Raw genomic sequence first — 23,876 nt, 5'->3', positions numbered from 1 at the left:
CGCGTGTGCTTGGCAAAGTTTTTTACCATTCCTACTGTTTCCTGTCGTGTGGCCCACCTGAGTTTTACATCCACCTGACTTTTGGACTCCTATCCTATTTTGAGCTTGAGAAACTAATGGACGGAGCGGATTTCTCACTGGAATATCTGTGGGCCCCACATAGCTTCCAATCATCGGAACTTCATGTGGGCCTGCAGAGGCAACTTTGTCCTCAATTTTTCTATTATTCCCAACAACCTCGGCCCTCTCACGGCGGATTGCCTGCGGCACCCACCACAGGGATATCCCTGTAGCACGACGTGGCCCAACCTCTGTGGCCCAGCTTAAAGTATGTGTTTTATCAGTGTCGTCCATCCGTTTTGCCAGCTCATTTTAGGCATGAGCCCAAAAATAATGCAGATCCAAAGCTCAAACGGACCACACCACCAAAATAATAATAATAATAATAATAATAATAAAGTGGGACTCAATTCCTACCGTTGAAAAGTTCCTGGAGGGCCACAGAAGTTTTGGATCAAGCTTATATTTGTGTTTTCTCTTCATCCACTTTTTGATTATTTAAGTCTAGGATCAGGGAAAGCATTCAAAGAGACAGTTGTTCCCGGCGTTGGTTGTTACCAGGATTGATCTGATCATTTCATAAGAGGGTCGCCTAATAAGTCGATTACTACACTGGAGACCGGTTGGGCCAGGAAGTCAAAGTCATGGGATTGGTTCCTTCTCGAGAAGAAGTAATGAAACACTCGTCCCACCCACTACGTAGTGATGCCTCTACCTGATCGTGTGGCCATATGAACAGGTTGGGTAACAAATAAAACATCACTGTGGGGCCCACAGTGCTTAGGTCATGAACCCAAACAACGAATCAGATGAATCGAAAGACGACTGAAAACTCAGATTGGTCCATTGATCAGGTGGGCCACAGTTTGCAAAACAAATGTCCACTCTGAAAAACTTAGCTGAAGTTTTCTAACCCATTCAACTGTTTCCAATGGTAGGGCCCACATGCTGATTGGATCAAATTTTATTTTTCAGAAAACATGTACAATGTCAGACTACCGTGAATTTAGAGCTGGGCATTGAGTCAAGTTGGACCGAATTAGGGCTGACACAATTTGATCTGGTTTTGAAATAGACCTGACCCAAACTCGACCAAACTTGGGACCGAGTCCAGCATGCTTGAACCGATCCGAGTCTTGTTTTAGCCTGGACTAATCCGGACCAAGTCCAACCCGATCACAAGTACCGAGTCGGGTCGAGTCAAGTCGGCACCAAGTCTATTCACAGGCTGAAATCACAACTCAAAACCTAGGGCTAGGTGCACTTGCCAGAATTGCAGCCTCTCCAGCTACACGGCATCTCAGATCACGAAATGTCAGATTTGAGTTTATATATATATATATATATATATATAGAGAGAGAGAGAGAGAGAGAGAGAGAGAGAGAGAGAGAGAGAGAGAGTCATGCTCCCCTGCGCACCTACGCACGTGCGCACCTTTGCACACGTGTCATGGGTGTCTAATCTGAACGGTCCATATGATGCGGAATCCCATGAAACCCCTTGTAACAAATTTTCACCCTGATCTAAAATTTTGGTGGGCCATAGCAAAGAGAAATGCAAATCAAGGGAGGAAACTGTTTTCATTTTTCATGGCCCATCAAAGTTTTAGATCAAAGTAAAACTTGGTCCCGGGAGGTTTCACAAGGTGCTGCTTCACATGAACGGTTCAGATTTTGGATCCACATCACATATGATGGGTTCTCAAAAAAGTTCGTATGTAGTACGTACGAACAACCCATCAAAAAAGTTTGTATGCAGTACGTACGACTGGTTCGCAGGTGAGCGTTTCCGTGTGTGTGTATAGAGAGAGAGAGAGAGAGAGAGAGAGACGAGTCCAGTTTTGGATCGAGTCAAGTCAGTACCGAGTTGGATTTCGGGTCAAATCGACCTGACTCGATTTGAGTTCAGATTGGAGACTTCAGTTCGGATCAAGTCGGGTCTGAACGAGTCGAGTTTGCCGTGTCATGTCTTCTCGTGCCCAGCTCTAACCATGATGGATGGACTAGTTCTGGCACGTACCTGCCATGCTAACAAATGTGTGGCATATACACAATCTTTATTGCACGTGTGTGTAGTCTAAGCAAATCAGATTGGATAGGATCCCATCTAAGCTGGGACATTTACTTAAATAGGCCACATTTTCTAGCCTGCTTCAATCCAGCTGACCATGGACGGACCCAACACATTGCCTCATTTTTCAAAGGTGAAGATACAGGATTTTCATTAGAGAGGATAAGCACAGCTAAGAAACGGTATACACTTGAGAAATAAGCTACCAAATGAGAGAGTAATGTATAGGTTACAACACTTACCTATCACCGCTAAGTTTGTGGCTGACCATCTTGAGTGGACCACACAGGTTGAAATCCTGCAAAGGCAGAAGATAACTGATCAACGGCCGTCTGCTCTTGGTTAACATAGGAATTTATATATTATCCTCCACCAGAAGATATGCATGGCATGCTCATGGTTTAGCATTCAAGAAGGTTGGTCTGATGGGCCCAATTGGGGATGGACCATGTCCCAAAAAATGTTCCAGATTGAAAGATCCTAGCCACCCAATTGGGGATGGACCATGTCCATCAGACCAACAACCTGGATTGACAAACCATGGGCCCCACTAGTACAAAATTATTAAGTATACCATGTGTTCCTTGGATAAAGGATGTTAAAATTCTCCTTTTAAGTGATGATGCGAAAGGAAATTGTCTCAGATTCGTTACCTGCTTAGGAAGATTACTTGTGCAGATATATGAAGGTAGAATAATTGACTATGATGTTGGTTGTGAAGATTACAGTCCCTTGATCACACTGCTCGGCAAACTATCGACTATTTGCAACCCGTCTTTTGAAGCAATCACTGCAATGCAGCTGCAGATTATCCAGGAAAACACATCAGATTTTTTACGAAGCATTTGAACGACATACGGGCTAACCATCTTCGAATGACTCGGTTTGAGTTGACCAAGTCAAGTGTGAATTAACTGAGTTGAGGCCAGGTTGACTAGATCTATGGCTGAGTGTTGTAGATTACTGAGTTTACAGGACAACTTGGCCCAAAACAATTCAAGTTGAGTTGTCGGGTTTTAGATCTACAGTTTTGTGACTCGTCCAAGTCGGGTGCAACTCGGACTCAGTTGGACTGGTCCAGTTCGACACCACGAGTCACCCCCAAGGCAGTCGAGTCATGCCAATTCAGCTCCTACTCAGGCTAGTCATGACTCGACTCAGTGCCAAACGAGTCAATCTGAGTCACCGAGTCTTTTAACCATGCCTCACACATGGCATGTGCCTCGACAGTACAAATCATGGGTCCCAATGGTGAATATACCATGGCCCAGAAATCACATTGATGGGATGATGGTAACTTTCTCATTAGTAGTTGTCAAATGAGAAGTAGACAAAATGGCCAGCGACTCACACTGTCCAAATTCAAAAGATAAAATCAAATGGTGAGGAATGGTCAATCAGTGGAATTTTGGGCTACTCTCCATCCACATGGATTTTTGGGCTATGCAGCATCCATAATGGAACCCATGACTTGGAATTAAACATGATTCAGACTCATCTCGCAGATTTTTCAGCCCTATGATCCTTCCACAATGGGACCCACATTTTGGAACTAGACATCATTCAGACACTTGATAGCCCTGCTAACAGGACCTGCACATACAGCAAGATGGCAGAGAGGCCTCACAACACCCATGCCAATGTGGAACTCGTGTGCAAAATTGGAGCTGTTTATCATGTGAAGACTACCGGGGACATGCCATGGACAAGAATCGGGGAGCGAACTCATCAGGTGGGCCACAGTCATGTGAGAAAAATGGTCCGCGTGTTCGCATGCACCTGTGGCCCAACCTGATGACTAAACTGCACCAGCCTGAATTTTGGCCCAGGCCATCTTCACAATAGGCCAACCATCAGATGAAAGACCCAGACCCTCACATGTGTGCCACATCAGCATATGCACGGGGCTCTTGTGTGTCCCATTCATATTCCTCACTGTGGAAAAAATAAATAAAAATAATAATAATGTACTACTTAAGCTTTCAAAAGAGGATTAGGAATTTACGGAATGCCGCTTATTACACCATGGTCCACAACACCATCGATTTTATCTAAGCTTTCGGCTACTTGAGCTGAAATCCATTGAAAGTTTGGCATATCACATGGCAAGGTTAGGAACCAAATAAATAAGAATTCAAAATGGATCTATGAGGGGAATAATGATCACATGCATTCAAATGTATGGAAATTATCAAGTGTTCACTCGTCTAGTGTTAAATGCTTATATATCTAAGTAATCAAGCATTCTATCTCTGTGGTGTGTGTGGGGTGTGAGTGCGTGTGTAAAAATAAATAAATATAAAAAATTCTATCTCCGCACATATGGTACACTTGAACGAGAAACACTGTTCGTCTCTCGGGTCCATCCACAGACAGGCCACATACCAGATTTCAGACTGGTTAGACGATCATAGCACCGATTGGACTCTTGGCATCAAAGAGATCGGATTGGTCAGATGACCCTAGCTGCCAGCTAGAGGACTTTATGCCCATTGTGTTAGGGTCAATGGGTCAACTAGTGGGCCAAGCCATTCGGGTCAGTAAAATGGACCTAGTCCATGGGTCAGCTAGTGGGTCAAATCATTTGGGTCAACAAAGCGGGCCTAGCCAATTAATAATTGATTAATTGGATAGGCCCACTCTGCTAAACCATATGATTTGGCCCACTAGTTGACCCATGGACTAGGCCCATTCTATTGACCTGAATGGCTTGGCTCACTAGTTGACCCATGAACCCTAATACATTGAACGCCAGCTCTTTTATAATTGCTACTTTTAATCATCAACTTCTCCAATTGGCAGCTAGGATCCTCCCACTTACGGTGTGCTTTAGAGATGCAGCCATCCACAGCGTGACCCAGAATATGAATGGTTCAGATGTCATATATGTGTGCCACGAATATGGAAATAGATAGCTTAGGCATAAGCAATGAGATCATGTAGGAAACATAAGGGGCTGTTTGTTTTGGAGGATTAACAGGTGTTGAAATGAAGAACTCTATTTGGGTTTCTCGGCTTCAAAAATGCAGTGGAAGGAAAAGACGAAAAGTATTATTCGTTTTTCAAGGAATGAATTGAAGAATTCTGTAATCATTGTCTGTTTCTAATGTTTGGATTGCAGTTTCCAAATATTGAATTCCTTCATAACACGGGATATGGGCAGGAAATTTGAAGCTAAACAGTCACCTCATATCTATGGCTTGAAAAGAAATCAACCAAAGCAACCATTTTCCAATACTTGTTAATGCATATGGTTGGTGGAATCTATGGAAATCAAAACGGGGATTCCTCCGTTATTCATGCAATACAAACAATGAAAATCTTAATTGATTTTCTTGTGCCAGTAATCCTCCAAAACAAACAAGCCCTAGTGCATGAAGCCTGTAGCCTAGTCATTCATGAACTATGGTTGCTAGTATTCACATAGGGCCTGTTTGGATTGGCGGAAACCAAAAAGTAGATGAGGAAAGGAAAACATAACAACTGAGGAGAACTATGGAAAAAATTTCCTTTTCTTTAGGTCCAAGAGTGGAAAAGGAAATGACCCTTTATAGAAGGAATCTAGGGAAATCTGATGAAAAGGAATTTAATTTCCTCAATTCTCCAATCTTTCATAAACGAGGGAAACTGTTGCATCTAAGGAAATTGACTTCATTTCCACAATTACTTTCTTTATTTCCACCAATCCAAACAAGGCAATAGTTTCTAATAGCTAGATTGGAAAATAAAAATAAAAAATTAAAACAAAAAGAAGAAGAAGAATATCTTGAAAAGAAAGAGCTAAAATTCCACAATGAATTTTCATGAGGGTAACTGCATACCTAGATCTGCTATTGGAGAAGTGAAAATGAGATCAAGAACATTGTGTCCTTCTCTTGTAACCAATGGGAACTCCCCTCCCATAGGACCTGCAAGTCCAATAGTCGGTCTTCTCCACACCTTCAAAGATTTCGAGAAAAAAAAAAAAAAAAAGAACTTAATTTGTCGGATTTTATGTCCAAAACATATCGTTTACTATCGATAAAGAATAAAACTGTCAATTGTACTATTGGATTAAGAAAAGTAGAAGCAAGGGTATATTATCAATCAGAGAAGGATGTAGATATCAATCACCTACTACAAAACCTGTAACTGCATGGTGCATAAACAGCATTATTCTGCACATGGTATTGAATTTTCTCAGTTATGTTGGTCACTAGCTTCACAGGGCATCTAGTATTCAAGTTACATATGGAATATTGATAGTGATTCAGCTCTTTCGCTTGATATGCCTTCTAACTGTGCAATGATGCCATTGAGGTCAATATGGTATTACCTTGAAGACATCAGAAGGTTTCTTCAGAACTTGTTTTCTTTTTGAAACTATGCAATAGTGCTATTTTTATTTTGGGACCTATTGCAATGATCTCTTCGGAAAGCACCTCTGCAGCTTGGAACTTACCAACTGCTATTAACATTCTCCGTAGAATCCCCACCCATAGTGTTCCAATCCCCTAGGTCACCTGAACATATTGCTAGTCCATTGCCTGTGCTGAGACTAGCAACACTAAGGTTGGGCTCCTTTGCTTCTCACCTTCCTCGAGAATCGTTTGGGGAGCTATTTCTGAGGTTGATAGCCAAGGGCTTATGGATAAGAGCCTCCACATTTCATTATATGGCCTTCTTAGACTTTCTTCTGCTATGATTTCATGCATTCTTTTTTAAGTTCACAACAAGGACTGTCGTGCGGCCATTCAGGATCCTCTATCTTCTTCTTGGAGTATGCAGCTCTTTGCCTGCACCGTGCATCACATGCTTCTTCCCCTGGAGGAATAGTGAAGATTGTTAGCAGGCGCAAGAAGGCTATCTTATCTAGCTTGCAACTGCCCCAGCTAATAGCCTCCCTCATATCATTGCTTCTGCTGAGTTAGCTTCGCTAATTCTGTACTCCATGTATCCCTAGCCCTAGAGGGTTAGCTGTGCTTGTCTGGTCCCCTCTTCCCTGGGGTGAGGGCTTGCTCTCTCCCTGAGAAGCGAGCATCTCCTTTTCCTTTTCTTTCTATTTTTTCTTTCTTCCTCCCTTCTTTCTCCTCTCCTAGCCTGGGTGTGGGCCCCCTCATGTATTTTTGGGTTGTGCACCCTTTTGGAAATAATAACTGTTTTCCTTGCCTTCCAAAAAAAACACTATATATAAAATGTGAAAGGGTGGAATGATTTAAAGTTTATTTCGAGTGATTATGACACATAAGACACCCTTTATTCAGGTTCACAATTGATACTGTCATGATTTGTTACTTTTCTTGATGCATATTGATGGAAAACAAACCATTGATGTGTTTCTTACTTTCATACTTATATAATAAAAAATCCAGTTCTTTTCTAACTTTGTAAGAAATTGAAAAATAAAAAATAAAAAAATTTATGATTTACGATAACATTTGCGATTCAGAACAATCCAACCCCTATTACTATTAATATGATAACGATTATGACAACAGTGGACTCTTCTAAACATAAAGACTTCAACCTGGCAGGTGATGCGCTTCCCAGAATAAATCGACGGGTGGACCCCACTGGCCATCTCTCGATCAATTGCAGTAACAGGACCATTTCATCATGAATTTGTTATCAGACTGGCTCCAAAATTCACATGTCTTCGGAAGATCAAGACCTTCAACCTAGTGTGCTTCCTAAAGCAGATCAATGGGCGAGCACCACTGGCCGTCTCTCGATGAGCGACCTAGCAGACCATTTCAACATGAATTTGACATCAGATCAACTCCAAACTTCACGTCTTCGGTAATAAATCTTCAATCTGGTGCGCTTGCCAGAGCAGATTGATGGGTGGCCCCCACTGGCCCTCTCTCAATGAGTGACTATAGCTGGACCATTTCAGCATGAATTTGACATTAGGTTCACTCCAAACTTCACGTCTTCAGTTACACTCATGATTCAACCTAGCACACTTCCCTGAGTAGATCAATGGGTGGGCCCCACTATCCATCTCTCAACAACTGATTGTTGTTGGACAATTGTGGCATGAATTTGACATCAAAACAAATCTAAACTTCATACATGTCTTTTGGGTAAATAAAGACCTTCAGCTTGATGCACTTCCTAGATTAATCAATAGGTAGGCCTCACTAACCATCTATTGATGAGTGACCACATCTGGAAGTCTATGCAGCCGTTTGTAGTAGTTCTTCTCCAAACCCTACATACATCTTTGGTGCATGAAGATCTTCGATTTGGCACGCTAAAAAAAGGGAACTGGAAGTGCCCCCCAATTTGGCACCCTAGTCAATTTTTTACGTAAAGATGCTCGTAAGGTCACCGGTCGAAAGGACTCAATGTTGACACAATTGGAAAGCATAAAATGGTCCAAAAGATCCTTGCTCTTGCTCTGGTGGTAGACTCTCGGGAGTTTCAACACCCGCTCAAGGGTTCGAGTATCCATAGATGGTGAAAGCCCACTACGGCGTGAGTGTGTGGGGATGTGTGTGCGTGTGTAAAATTTTATTTTATTTTATTTTATTTTTTTTAAAAAAGCATAAAATGGTGGTGGACCCCAATCACGCCTTTGATCATTGTGTCATGGTAGTGATTTTATTTTATTTTTCGTTTGCTAATGGGGACGTTTGGATCCTTTCATCAATTATGGATTGCGAAACCAAGAATTTGTTTCGAATATGATGTTTGGGCCTCTAGGGATTGATCAATCTCAAGATTGATTAGTCTGTAATGCTACATCAATGGAAACCTCCACCAAAGATAGGCCATTTGAACATGTATATCAAAAGCGAAAAACAAGAATCTGATTTTCATATATAAAGATGATCAAAATAAATAGAAAAAGAAGATGATCACCCCTTTACCTTCAATTGCGGAAATCCAAAGAAGAAAAATATTCAAGCCAAAGTTCTATTTACGGAAGCTGTCCTATTTCTCTCTATCAAGGTGGAAAATGATGGAACCTCCTTGTGCTCTCCAATTTGGTTATTTACCAAATTGCCCCTCCTCAATGACAAAGGGCCCCATCACTTCCCTATGGTTATATGAGGGATATTTTAGGCATTTCTGATGTAGAGTGGGCTGCAGACACTTTCATGTCCAAGATAGATCAGAGAAGGCTCGATAGGAGGCAGAAGTCATCAAGACCATCAGAATCTTAAAACAGGCATATCTCGCAAACCGGAATGAGTTACCTAACATACCATGTATGGTTTTGGGGTAGGACGAGCTACTTTAGCCAACCAACCTGGGCAGGCTGGGTTGCCCACACCGAATTTGCGAGATTCCATCATATCGATGGTCAAATTCCATGTTTATTTACGTTTTTACTATTTTTAGTAAGTTTTAGTTTGATTATAACTCTTCATCTGTTGGGCTTTAGGAGTTGTGTCCAACATGAAAATTGCTTAGAATAATTAGGAGAATAACGTAGTTAAACCACATAGGACACTTACTATAAAAAGTAAATTTACTATTTATAGTAATTTACGAATTTTAGGGAGTTTAAGTTGTAGTTAAATTCCAAAATTTCTTCCAAGGCTTGGTATCCCTATTTAAAGGGTTGTAGACTCATTTATTTCATTAATCAATCAAATTACGAATTTTATAGAATTTATTTCTATTTTTCTTGCTTTTTTCCTCGTGGATTCAAGAAGTCTCTGTGAGGAGTCCAGAGAAGCTCCGTGGATTTGGAGTAGTTATCCTTGAGACGGTGATCAACCTCATCACGTTCATCCCGGTGTCAATTTCCAATACCAATATTACTAAACACATAATCCAACAAAGATTGATTGGTTTTCAAGTCCACAATCCAATAGAGTCTTCCAACCCCCACTCCCAAAAGGTTGGGATTGAAAAACCTACTAAAAAGGTGTTATTGGACAATCCAAGGACTGACCAACCCCATACACAACAACACCCCTTTAATCTTTGATGCTCATACACTTGATTTGTAGCTGGCATCCATCCACTTTGCTTCTTTCTTTCTTTTTTGATTTTTTTAATATCTTTTCTCTTTCTTTTAAAATTTGTCAACCAAATATCAAATTCATAAATTTCTAGATTCATGAGTCCATATGTCAACCAAGCAAAATAGATATGTAAATCTCAAGAGTAAAGAGTCCAAGATTGACCACTCCCTAGAAATAATAACTCCCACCATCCAAACAGCCCCTAAAAAATTCAAGAGGAACCACAAACTAGTTTACTCACTCTAACATGTTCAAAGAAGTGATTCAAAATAACTATATTCATTCTCTATTGTTTATTAATAATAGTAATAATGATAATAATAATTTATTATTGTTATAGTTTAGCACAATTCATTCTCTACTACTGCCTAAATGCCATGTCAAAAAAGAATACCACATTGTCAAAAGCGTCTTATTCTTTTTCATTGTCCAATGTTTTTTCAATTAGTATAATTCAATATCCATTACTGCCTAGTGCAATGTCAAAAAGAATATTATCCCAAAAGCATCTTAATATTTTTCATTGCCTATAATTGTTTTATAAAGGAATTGTATGATCCTTAACCCAAGGACACATGGTACTGATGGGGACATCACGCACACAAGCGCACACACGCCGCCCCCTACGCACGTACGGAAGGAGAGGGAGGGCCCCACCGTCGATCTAGCTCGATGCCGACATCCAGGGAAAGCTTCCTAGTTAGAAGACGGAGTTTTGATTCAAAGAGCGGACCCGAAAGTCAAGAAAAGCCTATCATAGGATCTCATGATCGTGGCCCACTAGTCAAATTAAGTTCATACTTTAGGTTTTGCTTATTTAAATTATTTAGAACATCATAAACGCTTTAAATTTCTTTGATTAGTTTTTATTTTAGTTTACTTCATCCCCAAAAAATAGGTTGCACACATGACGCGAGTTTTGGAGTATAGAGTTTTCTTATAAATAGGCACCCCTTGTAGTTTTTTTGATTAATTGAAGTTTAATAAAAATTCCTGCAACTTTTTTTCTACTCTCTGAGTTTCTGAGTTGTGGAAAAATTCAAGTAGGTGCGAAACCCTCCCTTTTCGAAGGACTAACTACCGTGGTGTGAAGCCACATCTATCCTCATCTGCCCCTACCTTCATCCATCCATATTTCTCACCTTCTATAATCATCCTTACTTCAAATTCATCAGTTTTTGCAGCAGATCTTCTCCCTACAGCCAGTTTCCAAAATTTGGCAGAAGGGCTAAAACTTTGGCGGAACACCACGCCGAGGCCGTTTGTCGGATCAACATGAGATTTTGGGGTTTTGAAGCCCAGGTCTGGCCGACCAGACCCAAGAGAGCCCTTTTTCGGTTCGTGGGCCCCATGCATGTGCGGCCAACCATCAGCGCACGTGCGTCAACGCCCCCTCCTTGCTGTCCACGGACGCGAGTTGGTTCCAGGTTTTTTTCCCATCTCTTTCACACCTCTCTCATCTGATTTCCCTAACCCTAACACTAGATTGTTCTAAATCCCCAATTTCTACCCCTTCTCTCACCCTAGGGTTCCTTGATTTGAAATTGGTGAACTCCTTGGATTAAGGATTGATTGACATGCATGTGTGGATGATTTCTATTTCCCTTTGAGTATCGTTTGGTTCATAATTTTTATTGATCCAGCCCTAACCTGAGTAGGCCTGGACCCACATAGATTCCCCTTAATTAAATGTTTGAGCTTTTGTGTGGGATGTGGAATTATTATGTGATTGTTCTGAATTAATATGATCTAAGCCTGAAATCTTGCATATCATATTTAAATTTCATGTCCTGCATCAGGTATCCTTAGACCCTGAGTTTCAACAAGTGGACCCAAATGTCTCCAGTCATCCAACCATTCATCTAATTAGCCCCTCTGTGTATGGACCATGCCCCATAAACTTATTGAATTGGAAGACCCTAGACATCCAATCTTTAGCCTCTTCCATCGATTGTAGACACTTGCTGTATTTTCTTCCTTGATCATCTATTGTAGGTCACTGATTGAAGGGTTAGAATTGTCCAGTCTGGACTATTTATAGGACAAGGTCTATCCATAGCATGGCCTATCACGTCAATCGTCTGGATTGACAAACATGGACCCCACTTGTAGGAACTCAGTACCCGAGGTTCATATAATGCTTCCATGCAAGTATCTGTGGGGGGGAAATAGAATCTGTTGTGAAAGAAGCAGACCTCTGCATCCCCTAAAAACAGGTCATCTATTTCTTCTGCCGTCTCCATCCAATTATCCTGAAAAGGAACATATAGCTTTATATTGTTAAAGACCAATTGATTATGTTGTGATTGGCAGTAAAATGCAAAAAAGAGATAATGAAACAACTTACAGATTGAACTAAAACTGGGATAGAACCTTCGAGATCTCTTTTATACTGCATCTCAGTAACAATGAATGCAAGTCTACCGGCTGCTTTTATGATAGACTGAAAGGGAAACAAAAGAAAATTCATTTTCATCTTCTCTCCTCCAATAAATGAAGTCAAGGGACTTTTACCGTGAAGTTCCTCGATAATTCTGATTTTACAAAACAACACCTTGACTAACAAAAAAGTACCGGAAAGTGCTTTTTAAGGAATGAAATGACCAAACTGCTCTCGTCAAAAGGGGTGAAGTCCAGCATTTGTTGGGCCTGCGGTGGTGTGTGTATGACATACAACCCATCCAAGAGGTGCACCCCACCATGTTGATTAGACAAACCCAAAAATCAGATTGATCCAATTATCAGGTGGGCCATACAATAAATAGATAACAATGTACACCACCCAAATTCAAATGTGACCCATCAAATAATTAGATCAGCCTGATTTTTTGTTTGTGTGATCATTGTGGGGGATTCACTGGTTCGGTGCATTGGATGTCATATACATACTAAGTGGACCCCATGATGCGTGACAGCACTGATACTTTTTAGAATTAGATGATGGCACTTTGGTCATTTCAGAATCTGAAAAGCACTCTCCAGTTTCCAGTAATCAACTCCTAGAGGCACTGTTTGCTAAAACCAGATTTCTTGAGAAGGGCAAAAAAATAAAAACCCTAAAGTCAAATTAGAGATTGAATAATTCACATTTTGGAGGAATTATGGGGTCCTGCTCAAAAGAAAAATGTATAGGTTGCTGTTTCACAGGAATTCCTTACAATTGGGGCCCGGGGTTCAGTGATCCGGACTGTTGATCTGATGGGACCCACCATGGATGGGAAACAGCGCCAATCTTCCTGATTGGAAGATCCAAACCCTTCAATATGGTGGCTAAGAAATAGACAGCTTAGAGAAAAGTACAGAAGATTCTTTTTAAACTGAGAAAAGGTTGATTATCATTGGGTGGGATATAAAAACTGAGAGATTTCTAAGTAATCCCCAATTCATTTTAGATAGCATGAGATCAACAGTTTGAATCACTGAAATATGGACCCCACATGTACTGAATCCTGCACATTTGCTGATGAGCAGGACCCTGAAATTCCTCCACATTGTTCATCTATAACACCCCAAGAGATTCATAACAAGGAAATATCAGTTCTTTATTGGGATTTTTACCACAAAATTCCTCAAGAAGTAGGATTCTACCAAATAATGCCTTCACAAATCAAAATTTCTGGACAGTGCTTTTTGAGGAAAGCAATTACCAAAATGCCTCTCATATTTATTTTTTCTTTAGAAAGTGATAAAGTCAAGAATGATGGGGTCCATTTGGTTTGTGTATGACATCCAACCCATTCAACGTACGAATCCCACCATGAGGATCGCATGAATCAAAAATCTGGCTGATCAAATCATCAGATACGCTACACATGAATTCGGATGCTCTGGGGTGGTGCATATTGTTTCTATTAGTGTGGATCACCTTATGATTGGATCCACCTGATTTTGGCTTCGTTTGATCCTCATGATGGGGTGCATTTGTTGGACGGGTTGGATGTCATACACATACCATGTGGACCCCAAAATTCATGACTTCACCACTTCTTAAAGAAAAAAGGAAATGAGGACGTTTAGGCAATTGCTCCCTTGAAAAGCACCACACTGGAATTTACGCTCATGATGACTTTTTTTGGGAAAACGCCTATTCCTGCAAAATTTTGCTGTAAAAATCCCTTCTTTATTTTTCTTTTTAAAAGAGCCCAAGAGAACCAACAAAAAAATAATTAACACAGGCCTTCTGATTGTATCAGTATGCTGAACAGCTTGGGCTCACCTTTCAGTGATCCAGATTGTTGATCTTGTTGTACCCACCACTGATAGCAACCGACAATCTTCCGATATATATATATATATATATATATATATATATATATATATATATATATATATATATATATATATATATATATAAAAACAGCTATTTGATTGCCAGCCCACGAATGGATGGTTAAGATTATGATACAACCAACGGTCCACATACAAGAGGAGGAAGTCCACCATCCAATGGCTAAGATTGTCCATCGCTGAAGTTTTTCAGAGCATCGTTTCTCCATAGTGAGGTCCATCTCCAGATCATTGAAAGGTGGGCCACATCTTTATAGAATCATGGCGCAGACAAAAATGGCACTGAAACAAGACAGATGACCACAGTGACTTACCATCTCTTGAAGTAAAGATTCACCACCCTGCAATTTCTGGCCACCGATGACAGCAGTAAGTGTCCCCTCCTCTATAATATCGGCATCATTAACAGCAAAATCAATCTACAAAATAGTAAATTAATGAACCCCATTTTAGTACATCCGAAATAGCACGCTTGAGTTGTTAACGGTGCGGTTAGGATGCTCATTTGTACTGATTCAATTCGGTAGAGAAGAATGACAAGAGCAGGGGCAACGACATTTTAATTCATGATGATGACCATAGACCAACTTGCAATTTCGCATGTTTCAAGTTGGACTTGAAGCCATCGTAATTTCAATTTGGGGGGCTATTCAACTTTGGCCATTTCTACTTCATCAAATATAAGTTATCGCAATTCAGTTCGCTTGAGCATCCAAACACATCCTAGGCTTGAAAAGAAAAGGAAGGCAACTTCCATCAAAATCAGGAAAGAGTCCTCAAGGGAATGGTCTAAAACATGTAATACTCACAAAACCCAACATAAATGGAACCAACTTAATGGACAATAAGAATTCGTGCACACTTGAGGACTATCTGGGTAATGTTCAAGTGGAATTCCTGCTTTCGCTGCTTCACTCGCACTAGAAATGGAACTGCCATTGCAAGTCAGAATATCTACATTATTACGAGAGTGTGTAATGGTTAGCTACTAAAGAAACATAGCACTATTGAAAGAAGAGGAAGTAGAATATGCATGATATCCTTTGGTGTTCAGTTCATGGCTCAATGATCCAGACCATTGATCTGATGCTGCAAGTACAAAATGAGGTAATGTATCATTTCTTTTCTTTCAGCAAATTGGGACACTTGCCAATGTGGCATACATTCTCCACATCAAAGCCTCAAGTAGGCCCCACCATGCAGATGCCCAGTCATAAAAATTAGGTTGATCTAATCACTAGATGGGCCACATATGTACAATGAGCATGAACCATTGGAGTTTTTTACCATCCATCTTATTGTACATTTGTTGCCATCCAACTAAGTTGCTGACTTGACCCAACACATGGTGTGCCAAAATGGCCATTATGGGGCTGTAAAGGCCATTATGTAAAGATAACGGTGGCAACCGTTACACGTTACAGGGCCATAATGGCCTCTTTACAGAAAAAATGACCTGTAATGGCCCGTTACGCCTCTCGTAAAGGTCATAAGGGTCCATTATAGGGCCGATTCAGATTTTTTGGGGTTTTTTAAATTTTAAATTTTAAATTAAATAAAATTAAAAAAATTTAAAAAAAAAAAACGGAGAGAGAGAGAGAGAGAGAGAGAGAGAGAGAGAGAGAGACTGTAATAACCATTATGGGGGCCATAACAGCCCATATCATAAAGGTTATGATGGTGGGCATTACAGACACCATTACCGTTACGGAATACCTTGACCTGATGATCAAACAATCTACTACCATAGGACTGTGAAGCAAAGGTAAACTAAGAGAAGAATACTCATATTACCCAAGCTACATAAGACAAATGAGATAGCAGATAGAGGCTTACGTCGGGATCCCAACTATATTTTTCAGAGCTCCTTTTCGAAGTTGCTGACCCAAATACTGAATAACCATGCCAGAAGCACGGCCAGATCCAAGTCCCACCACTGTGCCACTTTCGATGTAAGTATCCACCTATATAAGACCACCCAAAGTAACAAGCTCCAAATCAAATAATTTGCAAACTGGGTAGAGGTGAGTGTACTAGACCAAAACAAAATTGATACATGAGAAGAAATAGTTAAATTAAGAACAAAAAGGAAACCAGCTGTGTTAGAGTTTCAAAACATAGACACTTCAGAATAAATCTGAGCTGTCTGGCACGGCATCAGATTCTATGAAACATTTAAGATGTAAAATCCATACATAATAATATTGCCATCGTCTTCGTCATCTCCCAGTTGTTTGGGGTCAACTTTATGGATCCTGTTTTACCAAGATACAAAACAGGAATTTCCATGATAGTATAGACCGCATCACCGCATTAGTAGAGGCCACAATGATGTATGAAATTGGAACACAACAACTATGAGACCCGACACTCACATTTATGGATTTCTTACTTTCACGCATGCGCACACACACATTCAGTGTATTAATTGTGCAGAAGCCATACTATTCCTTGGATTGTTAGATGACTCAAATCAAGAGCTTATGGTTCCTATCACCGATTGTTCGTTGCAGTGTGAATCACAAAGAGGAAGCATTTCAATTAGCAATTGACTAGAATGATTATTTGAGAATTGGACCATGAAGTGAAGCTGAAATGGCATAGCCCATGGGATCCCAATTGGTTGAACAGCCTCATTGCACCACTTAGTAACCAAATTCCAGATTGATTCCATGAAAACGTTTAGTTGCCTTCTAATTGTGCTCCTGCTCCTGCTTCCTGTTTATACTTGAAACCAGTTTGAAATAGACGCTCCCCTGCTCTCGCGCTCGAGTCTGTTGGCACTTCACGCTTCATGCAACTATAGGACAACCCATGGGACTCTGAACAATCCAATGGTACAACACCACATTCCCCAAGCAAAAGGGCAAGGAAGCAGTAGATAGTTGACCCTCTCTTAGGCAACAAAGCACGTATGCCTTTGGTTAGCAAGCCAGTGGCCACAACTTTGAAGTTGCTCACTATGGGGATCCCACCAAGAGTAGCAAATCATAGCAAATTTCATTAATATAAATAAAGCAAAGCCAACCCCAAACAGCTTGGACAAGGCCATGATGACAATTAGCGTATGCAGATGTTCGCTGGCAATCATGCTCTTAAATCTTTTTTAAAACCACCACTACCCAACTCCCTCACCTGAATTGGCTTCTATTCTTACTTCATGCTACCATGAATCAAGCAAGAAATGTTAATGAAAGGCAAAGACAACATTCCTAGACTAAGTTACCCAGATCCGGGGTTGCTCTGGTACACAGTACATGAACAGGTACCCATACTTCCTCCAATACATGATACACTGGGTGCAGGATCATGCGAGTCGCTCCAATACATACTAGCATGCATAATACTGCTGACAGTACAAATTGGTGCTGTACTTTACATTACCGTATGATGAATGTTATTGTTACAAATCTTGCATGCATATTATATGGCTGATATTGCATAAATCAAATATTATATGGCTGATATTGCATAAATCAAAGAACAAATCTTTATATTCTAAATGCAACTTTAAATTACAAATTAATCAGCTTCAGTCAGTAAAAATAACAATCTGGATTGCAAATGACCCACAATTCGGGTCACACATTCCGAATGGAAAATGTAGCAAGGTTGGTGATTTCAGTGGCATTGTTCCCACATAAATGATACATAAGAAAATATGAAATTGTAGAGGGTTTCAATTCTATCACCATGGCATTGACTCAAAACAACTACTTCTACGCAAACCATAATTAAATCCCCAAAAATAATGTTAAGAAGAAGCTTCTTTTTTTTTAATAACTTCACCAAAAGATGGGTCTTTTAGTAGATACTTGATGACTTCCGAATTTGACATGAAAGCATGAAATTCTGATTTTCAAATCCATCAGAATTATATTATAATTGGGTACAATGCGGTGAATCATAGTCATGTAGACACACACCATGCACTTGGGACACATGTATGCAATTTAGACTGTCCATATCCGGATCATGTAATGGACGGTGCCCAAAAACTTAAATGATTGGGAAGAAACTCCATCAATGGTTCAAATTCAACAAGCAAAGTCAGATGTTTAGTGTCAATGAGTCGGTGACATCTCCAGGCCGTGGCCCATCTACAATGTGGCCAACAATCTGAACAATCTTGATTGAATTATGATAGAATCCCTCTTCAATACAAGTTTCCAATTTGTGATTTCCTCTTCCCCCCACTGTAAGCAAGTTCAACTAAGACAACCCACAAATTACAAAATTAAAATATATAAATATACAGATTCTGTCCACAAACTTAAATATTACTTCGGGATACTCGACACCCACAATTTCATGGATTCCATTTCACTTCTTCTATTGATTTCCTAATTGCATATATTAACTAGCATAGACTACTATGTGCAGTTTCTGCCCTTTTTTAGATGTTGATGAATCATCCAACATGCTCGTCGCATATATTTATGTCGATCCAGGCGAACCAATTTGTGGGCCCCACTTGGGACACGGTGCATCCCGAAATTCACAGTTACCGTCCGATCGTTGTCCATCAAAATGTACGGTTAAAAAGAAAATGGTCTGTGGTCCAAATTCAATGGGCTATATCAGACAGTTAAGATCGTTCGATCGGTATGGCTTCCGGATATGTTCCATCCACAGAACATCCTTCGGTTTGGAAGGTCAGGATTCAGTCTAGAGAGTATGAAGAGAGAGAATTATAAGACAGATGCAGAAATAAGGGTCTAAATTCCAAGAGCTGTATGGTAATTCTCCTACCGTGTGCTTGGCAGCTTCGAGAAGGGGATCGGCGTCTGACGCATTCGCCGTCGTCGTCAGACATCTCCACGTTTTTGGCGGGAAATATTTCCGGCGAGGTTTGGAAGGAAAATTCCGGCAGCTTGGCGGGAAATGCAGAGCTACCGATGCCATATCCGTTATCCTTTTTTTCTGGGGTCTGATTTGAATTATGGAGGCGTTATAGAAGGGATAAGGGTAATCTGCTAACGTGAGCCGGTGGGATACTGACGCAATCACGGGTGGGGCCCAGTTTTAAGGCTTTAAGAGTCGGGGAGGAAGATCTTTGTGATTGTGTGGCCTGCATCCATGTGCAAATGGTCTAATGATTTTGGACCGTCCATGTGGTGATCCTTGGTTTGGCCCTTCCATGTGGTTTGCAATGCTGTAGGGACCATCAGAGACAACAATCTGAATTGAGAATTTGGCCATTTGCACGTCCACTGTGAGGCCCACCGGATCGATGGTTTGGATCATGTGAAAAGGATACGGTTAGTAAGCTGTACACTAGTCGAACCGAGCCGAGCTTGGCCAGCTCAGCTCAACTCGGCCAACCAGCTACTTCAGCTCAAACTCAGCCCAGCTCGGGTCCTTACGCTCGCCCAGGTGGTAGACTCCCGGGAGTTTCAACTCCCTGTCAAGGGTTCGAGTACCACAGGTGATGAAATTCCACCAGCGTGAGTGTGTGGGGGTGTGGGTGCGTGTGTTAATTAAAAAATAAAAAAACTCGGCTCAGCTCCATCCTTCAGTTGAATTGGTCAATTCAGTTCAGCTTGATCAGCAGCTCAAGTCAACTGAAATGCGTTGGAGCTCAATCTTCCAACTTAAATTAAATCATATGACTTGAGTTTGAGTTTAGGTTTTAGAAATTTAAATATGTATTAACTTTGATCTAAGTTGCATTAATTCGAACAAAGTGAAATTTAAGTCAAATTCTGAGTTGATTCTAGTCAAGCCAGTGTAGTTCCAACTCGGCTTGAAATTTTTTGAACGCAAAAATCAGCTTGACATGGCTTGCAACTTGTTTGAAGCCGACTGGAGCTCTCAGTTTAGACACACCTCTGCGTATGGATAATGAAAAAAATAAAAATAACATCCTACCTGCCTATTCCTAGGCCCAATGGAAGTGTGGACCAAATGCAAAGGATGTATTTATATAATAAAAGAAAGGAAAAAAAAAAAGGTACATCCCACCTGCCCATCCACTTGTGTGGCCCATGGGATCAAAGGTTTGGATTATATCCAAAGAATATATGTAATAGAAAAGACAAGGGTGATTGCCCTATTCACTGTGGAGCCCACCTGATCGATGATTCTGATCACATGAAAAGGATATGAGTAATAAAATATAAAAATAAAAAACCGATCTGCATATCGGCTGTGGAGGCCACCTTATCAATGGTATGTAGAAAGGAACAAAAGACTGTTGGGGCCCACCTTATCAATGTTCTGTTAAAAAAATGTATGTAATAAAATAGAAAAGCAAAGCGACCTGCATTTCAAATTTGGGGCCCACCTAATCAACGGCCAATAAAGCAACAAAAGACTTGGGCCCACCTGCCGAATGTAAAATGAGTACCAAGAAACTATCGGACCCATCTGATCAATAGTTGTCAGAGACTAACCAAAAAAATTCTCGAGGCCCACCTGACCAATGGTGTATATAAAATAAGGAACAAAAGATTGTTGGGACCCACCAGATAAGTGGTCTGTGATTAAAGGAACAAAAGACTGTGGGACCCACCTGATCAATGGTCTCTTAAATAAGGAACAAAAATTTCAAGGCCCACCTGATCAATGGTGTGTAAAAGAGAAACAATGGACTGTGGACCCACCTGATAAATGGTCTGTGAAAAAAGCAGAAAAAACCAAAAAAGAAACAAACTTCCGACCTGCCGGATTCGAACCAGCGACCTAAGGATTAACTGCAACACACTACAGTCCTCCGCTCTACCAACTGAGCTAAGGTCGGCTTGTTGATGCATTATTGCTCAAAGTTCTACTTGTTTCATTTAAATTTCATGAGAACTGAACAATTTGAAAAGTATTACTGATTCACATGCAGGATATTAGCACACACGTGCCTGATGGATGTAAGTTTATCTTGAGACCCTCCTATTTAATGGTCTGGATCTCTCACGCTTGTACTACGAAGGCCTAGCAGTGGGCGGGCCTGGGCCCGAATATTTAAAATGTTGATTTTGCCGGGCCCAGGCCCGCCCTATTGCCAGCCCCAGTGCCTTGTTGGCACGTGTCTGAAAAGGGTCCTGTGACCTCTCACTCGGCGATCCTCAGCGTTGCATTTGTACAGACTGGTGGGGCCTTTCAAATGGAAGGCTCAGATTGTCAATCAGACCAATTTTCCATAAACAACCTTGACCATCTCCATTGTAGGTTGTTGACTGAATGGACGTTCCAGATTGACTGATTGGACTCTCCACGTGTCCCCCCGCAACTAGTAGCACGAAAGAACTCCGGTGAACTGTGAATTCTGTGGACATGCACCCAATCTTTATGGTCATGGCATACCAGAACATCAATCCAAACCGTCCAGATCATAGGCCCCACTGTAGATGTACCATATATGAACTCAGATGGACCGTACGAACCTATCTTGCCAATTTGTAAAATCTAACGGACATCTAAAAGGTGAAATTGTCTACGTTCCAAATTCAACCAACAAATGTCTCTTGATCAAGGGTTAGTATTGTCTAATTAATCTTATTTCTGGGCTATGTCCCATCTACGGTGGGTCCATCTTTTTGAACGGTTTGGATTCAACCCATGTTTTTTGTGAGGACATTGACATTTTGCATACACCATTAATGGAATGGAATCAATTCCCGGAATGTAAAGTGGACGTCTTCAATCATAAAAGAGTGGGTTAATGATGGCTTCTTTTTCCAAAATGTCTACTTTTTCAAGACTGAGAAATAGACCACCCTTTCGTGGGACCCACCAATATAGGCAAGGCGGACAGAGGATTGCGTCCAGCCCCACCGTTGATGTAATCCGTCTAGGGAGGGGCTCTATGGGGCCAACTGGGATGTATGGGTTGTATCCGTACCGTCCATCCATTTTTCCAGATCATTTTATGGTATGAACCCAAAGAAACAGGAAGAACTAAATCTTAGGTGGACCACACCAAGGAAACAGCGGTTATTGAACGTCCACTGTTTAAAAAACTTCCCAAGGCCCACTGTAATGTTTATTTGCCATCCAAACTGTTCATAAGGTCATATAGACCTGGATGAAGGGGAAAAAAAAAATATCAGCTTGATACAAAACTTCCAGGGCTCCAAGGAAGTTTTTAATGGTGGTCCTTCAATCACTACTGTTTGCTCCACCTGTGCCGTGGATCTGCCTCATTTTTTACCTTTCATTATAAAATGATCGGGCAAAATGGATGGACGGCATGGATAAAACCCATATATCACAGTGGGCCCCACAGACCCCTGTCTGGACGGATCAGGACGCAATTGGCTTCCTGACCCACACATGATTTGACTCGTCTGAGTCAACTCAGACTCAGGTTGAGTCCACTTCGGTTAGGCAAAAATATGCCTGACTCATCCGACTCAACTCATGACTGAACGAGTCAGTACGAATCACTGAGTCTTTAAAAACATTTGGACCATTTTTCTACTTCTAATCATTCATTTCTAGCCCACCATTTTCAATAGAAGAATATTGCTCAATATGTTAAAATTATCAGCTTTTGCAAATGGGTCCCACCTTTCATGATCCAGACCGTTGTTTTATTGTTTCTCACAGTGGATGAACCACAGTTGTCTACTTTGAGCTGAAAGAAGGATACTAGTGGCTAGTATCCCTCCACGATAGATAATGTTTATATGTTCTAGAATAAAAGATTCTATTGTTGATAACATCTATATGTTCTAGAATAAAATATGATATTTTTTATAATATTTATATGTTCTAAAATAAAATATGCTATTTTTGATAATATTTATATGTTCTAAAATAAAATATGATATTTTAGGTCAGACCATACAACAACGTATCAAAATAAATAAATGCCCAGAACAAAGATACGCAATTTGTTATAGGGTCTCTCGTACAGTGGCCCACATGCATTCATGCCATGTCCATGCACAGGAGCAGTTTGGCTTGTGATTTTATTTTTTTATTTTTTTTATTTTTAAAAGCTCAGAGTTTTAAGTCTGAGGGTACAATAATAAAAGAAAATTTCACATTAGGCAAACAAATGTATTCAAGAAAATGAATTTTGTATATATGACTTTATTTCTATAATAGAAAAATGAAAGCTAAATTTATAAAAATGAAAGGCTCATGATCCAAAGTTAAAACCGGATAAGATAGCGCATGAGGGAAAATCAAGGAAAATGTAAGCCAAGGGCTCGGTACATGTAGGGATGAGGGAGCGAAATCAGAGCCATTCATCATCAAGTCCAGCTATGTAAAGGAGGGTTGTGCATTGTTGTTTTGAAATAGTTCAAGATACGTGATCAGTCCCACTTCTAGTTTGTGTTTTCTAGTTGATGGTATTGCCTAATCTTAGTCTACCATTTCAATAGTAGAAAAACTAAACATTACACCCAGTTTGCCTTGTATGTTGTAGCCCACATAAAGAGTGCAATTGTTTGATTTTGCAACCAAGGGTCCAAGCATTATTTCTAACCTCATGGAAAGCTCATATCTCACTCACATATAGATATGTATGACTCAACATTCATGTGGAATTA

At 40.5% G+C, this 23,876-nt stretch overlaps 1 protein-coding gene and 1 non-coding gene across 2 annotated transcripts; both read right to left on the bottom strand.

The window, feature by feature from the left end:
* Positions 1 to 2,235: 2,235 nt before the first annotated feature.
* On the bottom strand, positions 2,236 to 19,414 carry LOC131220823 (probable ribose-5-phosphate isomerase 4, chloroplastic). The gene is made up of 10 exons (XM_058215669.1): positions 19,132 to 19,414; positions 16,216 to 16,343; positions 15,242 to 15,311; positions 14,694 to 14,798; positions 12,440 to 12,535; positions 12,288 to 12,344; positions 5,953 to 6,070; positions 4,137 to 4,203; positions 2,785 to 2,932; positions 2,236 to 2,429 (listed from the first exon to the last, which is right to left on the bottom strand). Exons 1-9 carry the CDS (start codon positions 19,282 to 19,284, stop codon positions 2,854 to 2,856), a joined length of 873 nt encoding a protein of 290 aa, XP_058071652.1. The 5' UTR covers positions 19,285 to 19,414; the 3' UTR covers positions 2,236 to 2,429; positions 2,785 to 2,853.
* Positions 19,415 to 21,035: 1,621 nt separating this feature from the next.
* On the bottom strand, positions 21,036 to 21,121 carry TRNAY-GUA (transfer RNA tyrosine (anticodon GUA)). Its single transcript is given in 2 exon segments — positions 21,036 to 21,071; positions 21,085 to 21,121. It is a non-coding gene; the product is annotated as a tRNA-Tyr (tRNA).
* Between the last annotated feature and the right edge of the window lie 2,755 nt (positions 21,122 to 23,876).

The sequence above is a fragment of the Magnolia sinica genome, chromosome 12, assembly GCF_029962835.1.
Source record: "Magnolia sinica isolate HGM2019 chromosome 12, MsV1, whole genome shotgun sequence".
NCBI classification, from domain to species: Eukaryota; Viridiplantae; Streptophyta; class Magnoliopsida; order Magnoliales; family Magnoliaceae; genus Magnolia; species Magnolia sinica.
This window is presented reverse-complemented; position numbering and strand designations above follow the sequence as displayed.

Excerpts from the sequence above, each read along its gene's own strand:
- LOC131220823 (XM_058215669.1), bottom strand. The coding sequence starts at position 19,284 with ATGGCATCGGTAGCTCTGCATTTCCCGCCAAGCTGCCGGAATTTTCCT. Across the intron at positions 15,312-16,215 it reads AATATAGTTGGGATCCCGAC|TTCCATTTCTAGTGCGAGTG; the intron begins GTAAGCCTCTAT and ends TTGCAATGGCAG. Across the intron at positions 14,799-15,241 it reads ATTACCCAGATAGTCCTCAA|ATTGATTTTGCTGTTAATGA; the intron begins GTGTGCACGAAT and ends ACTATTTTGTAG.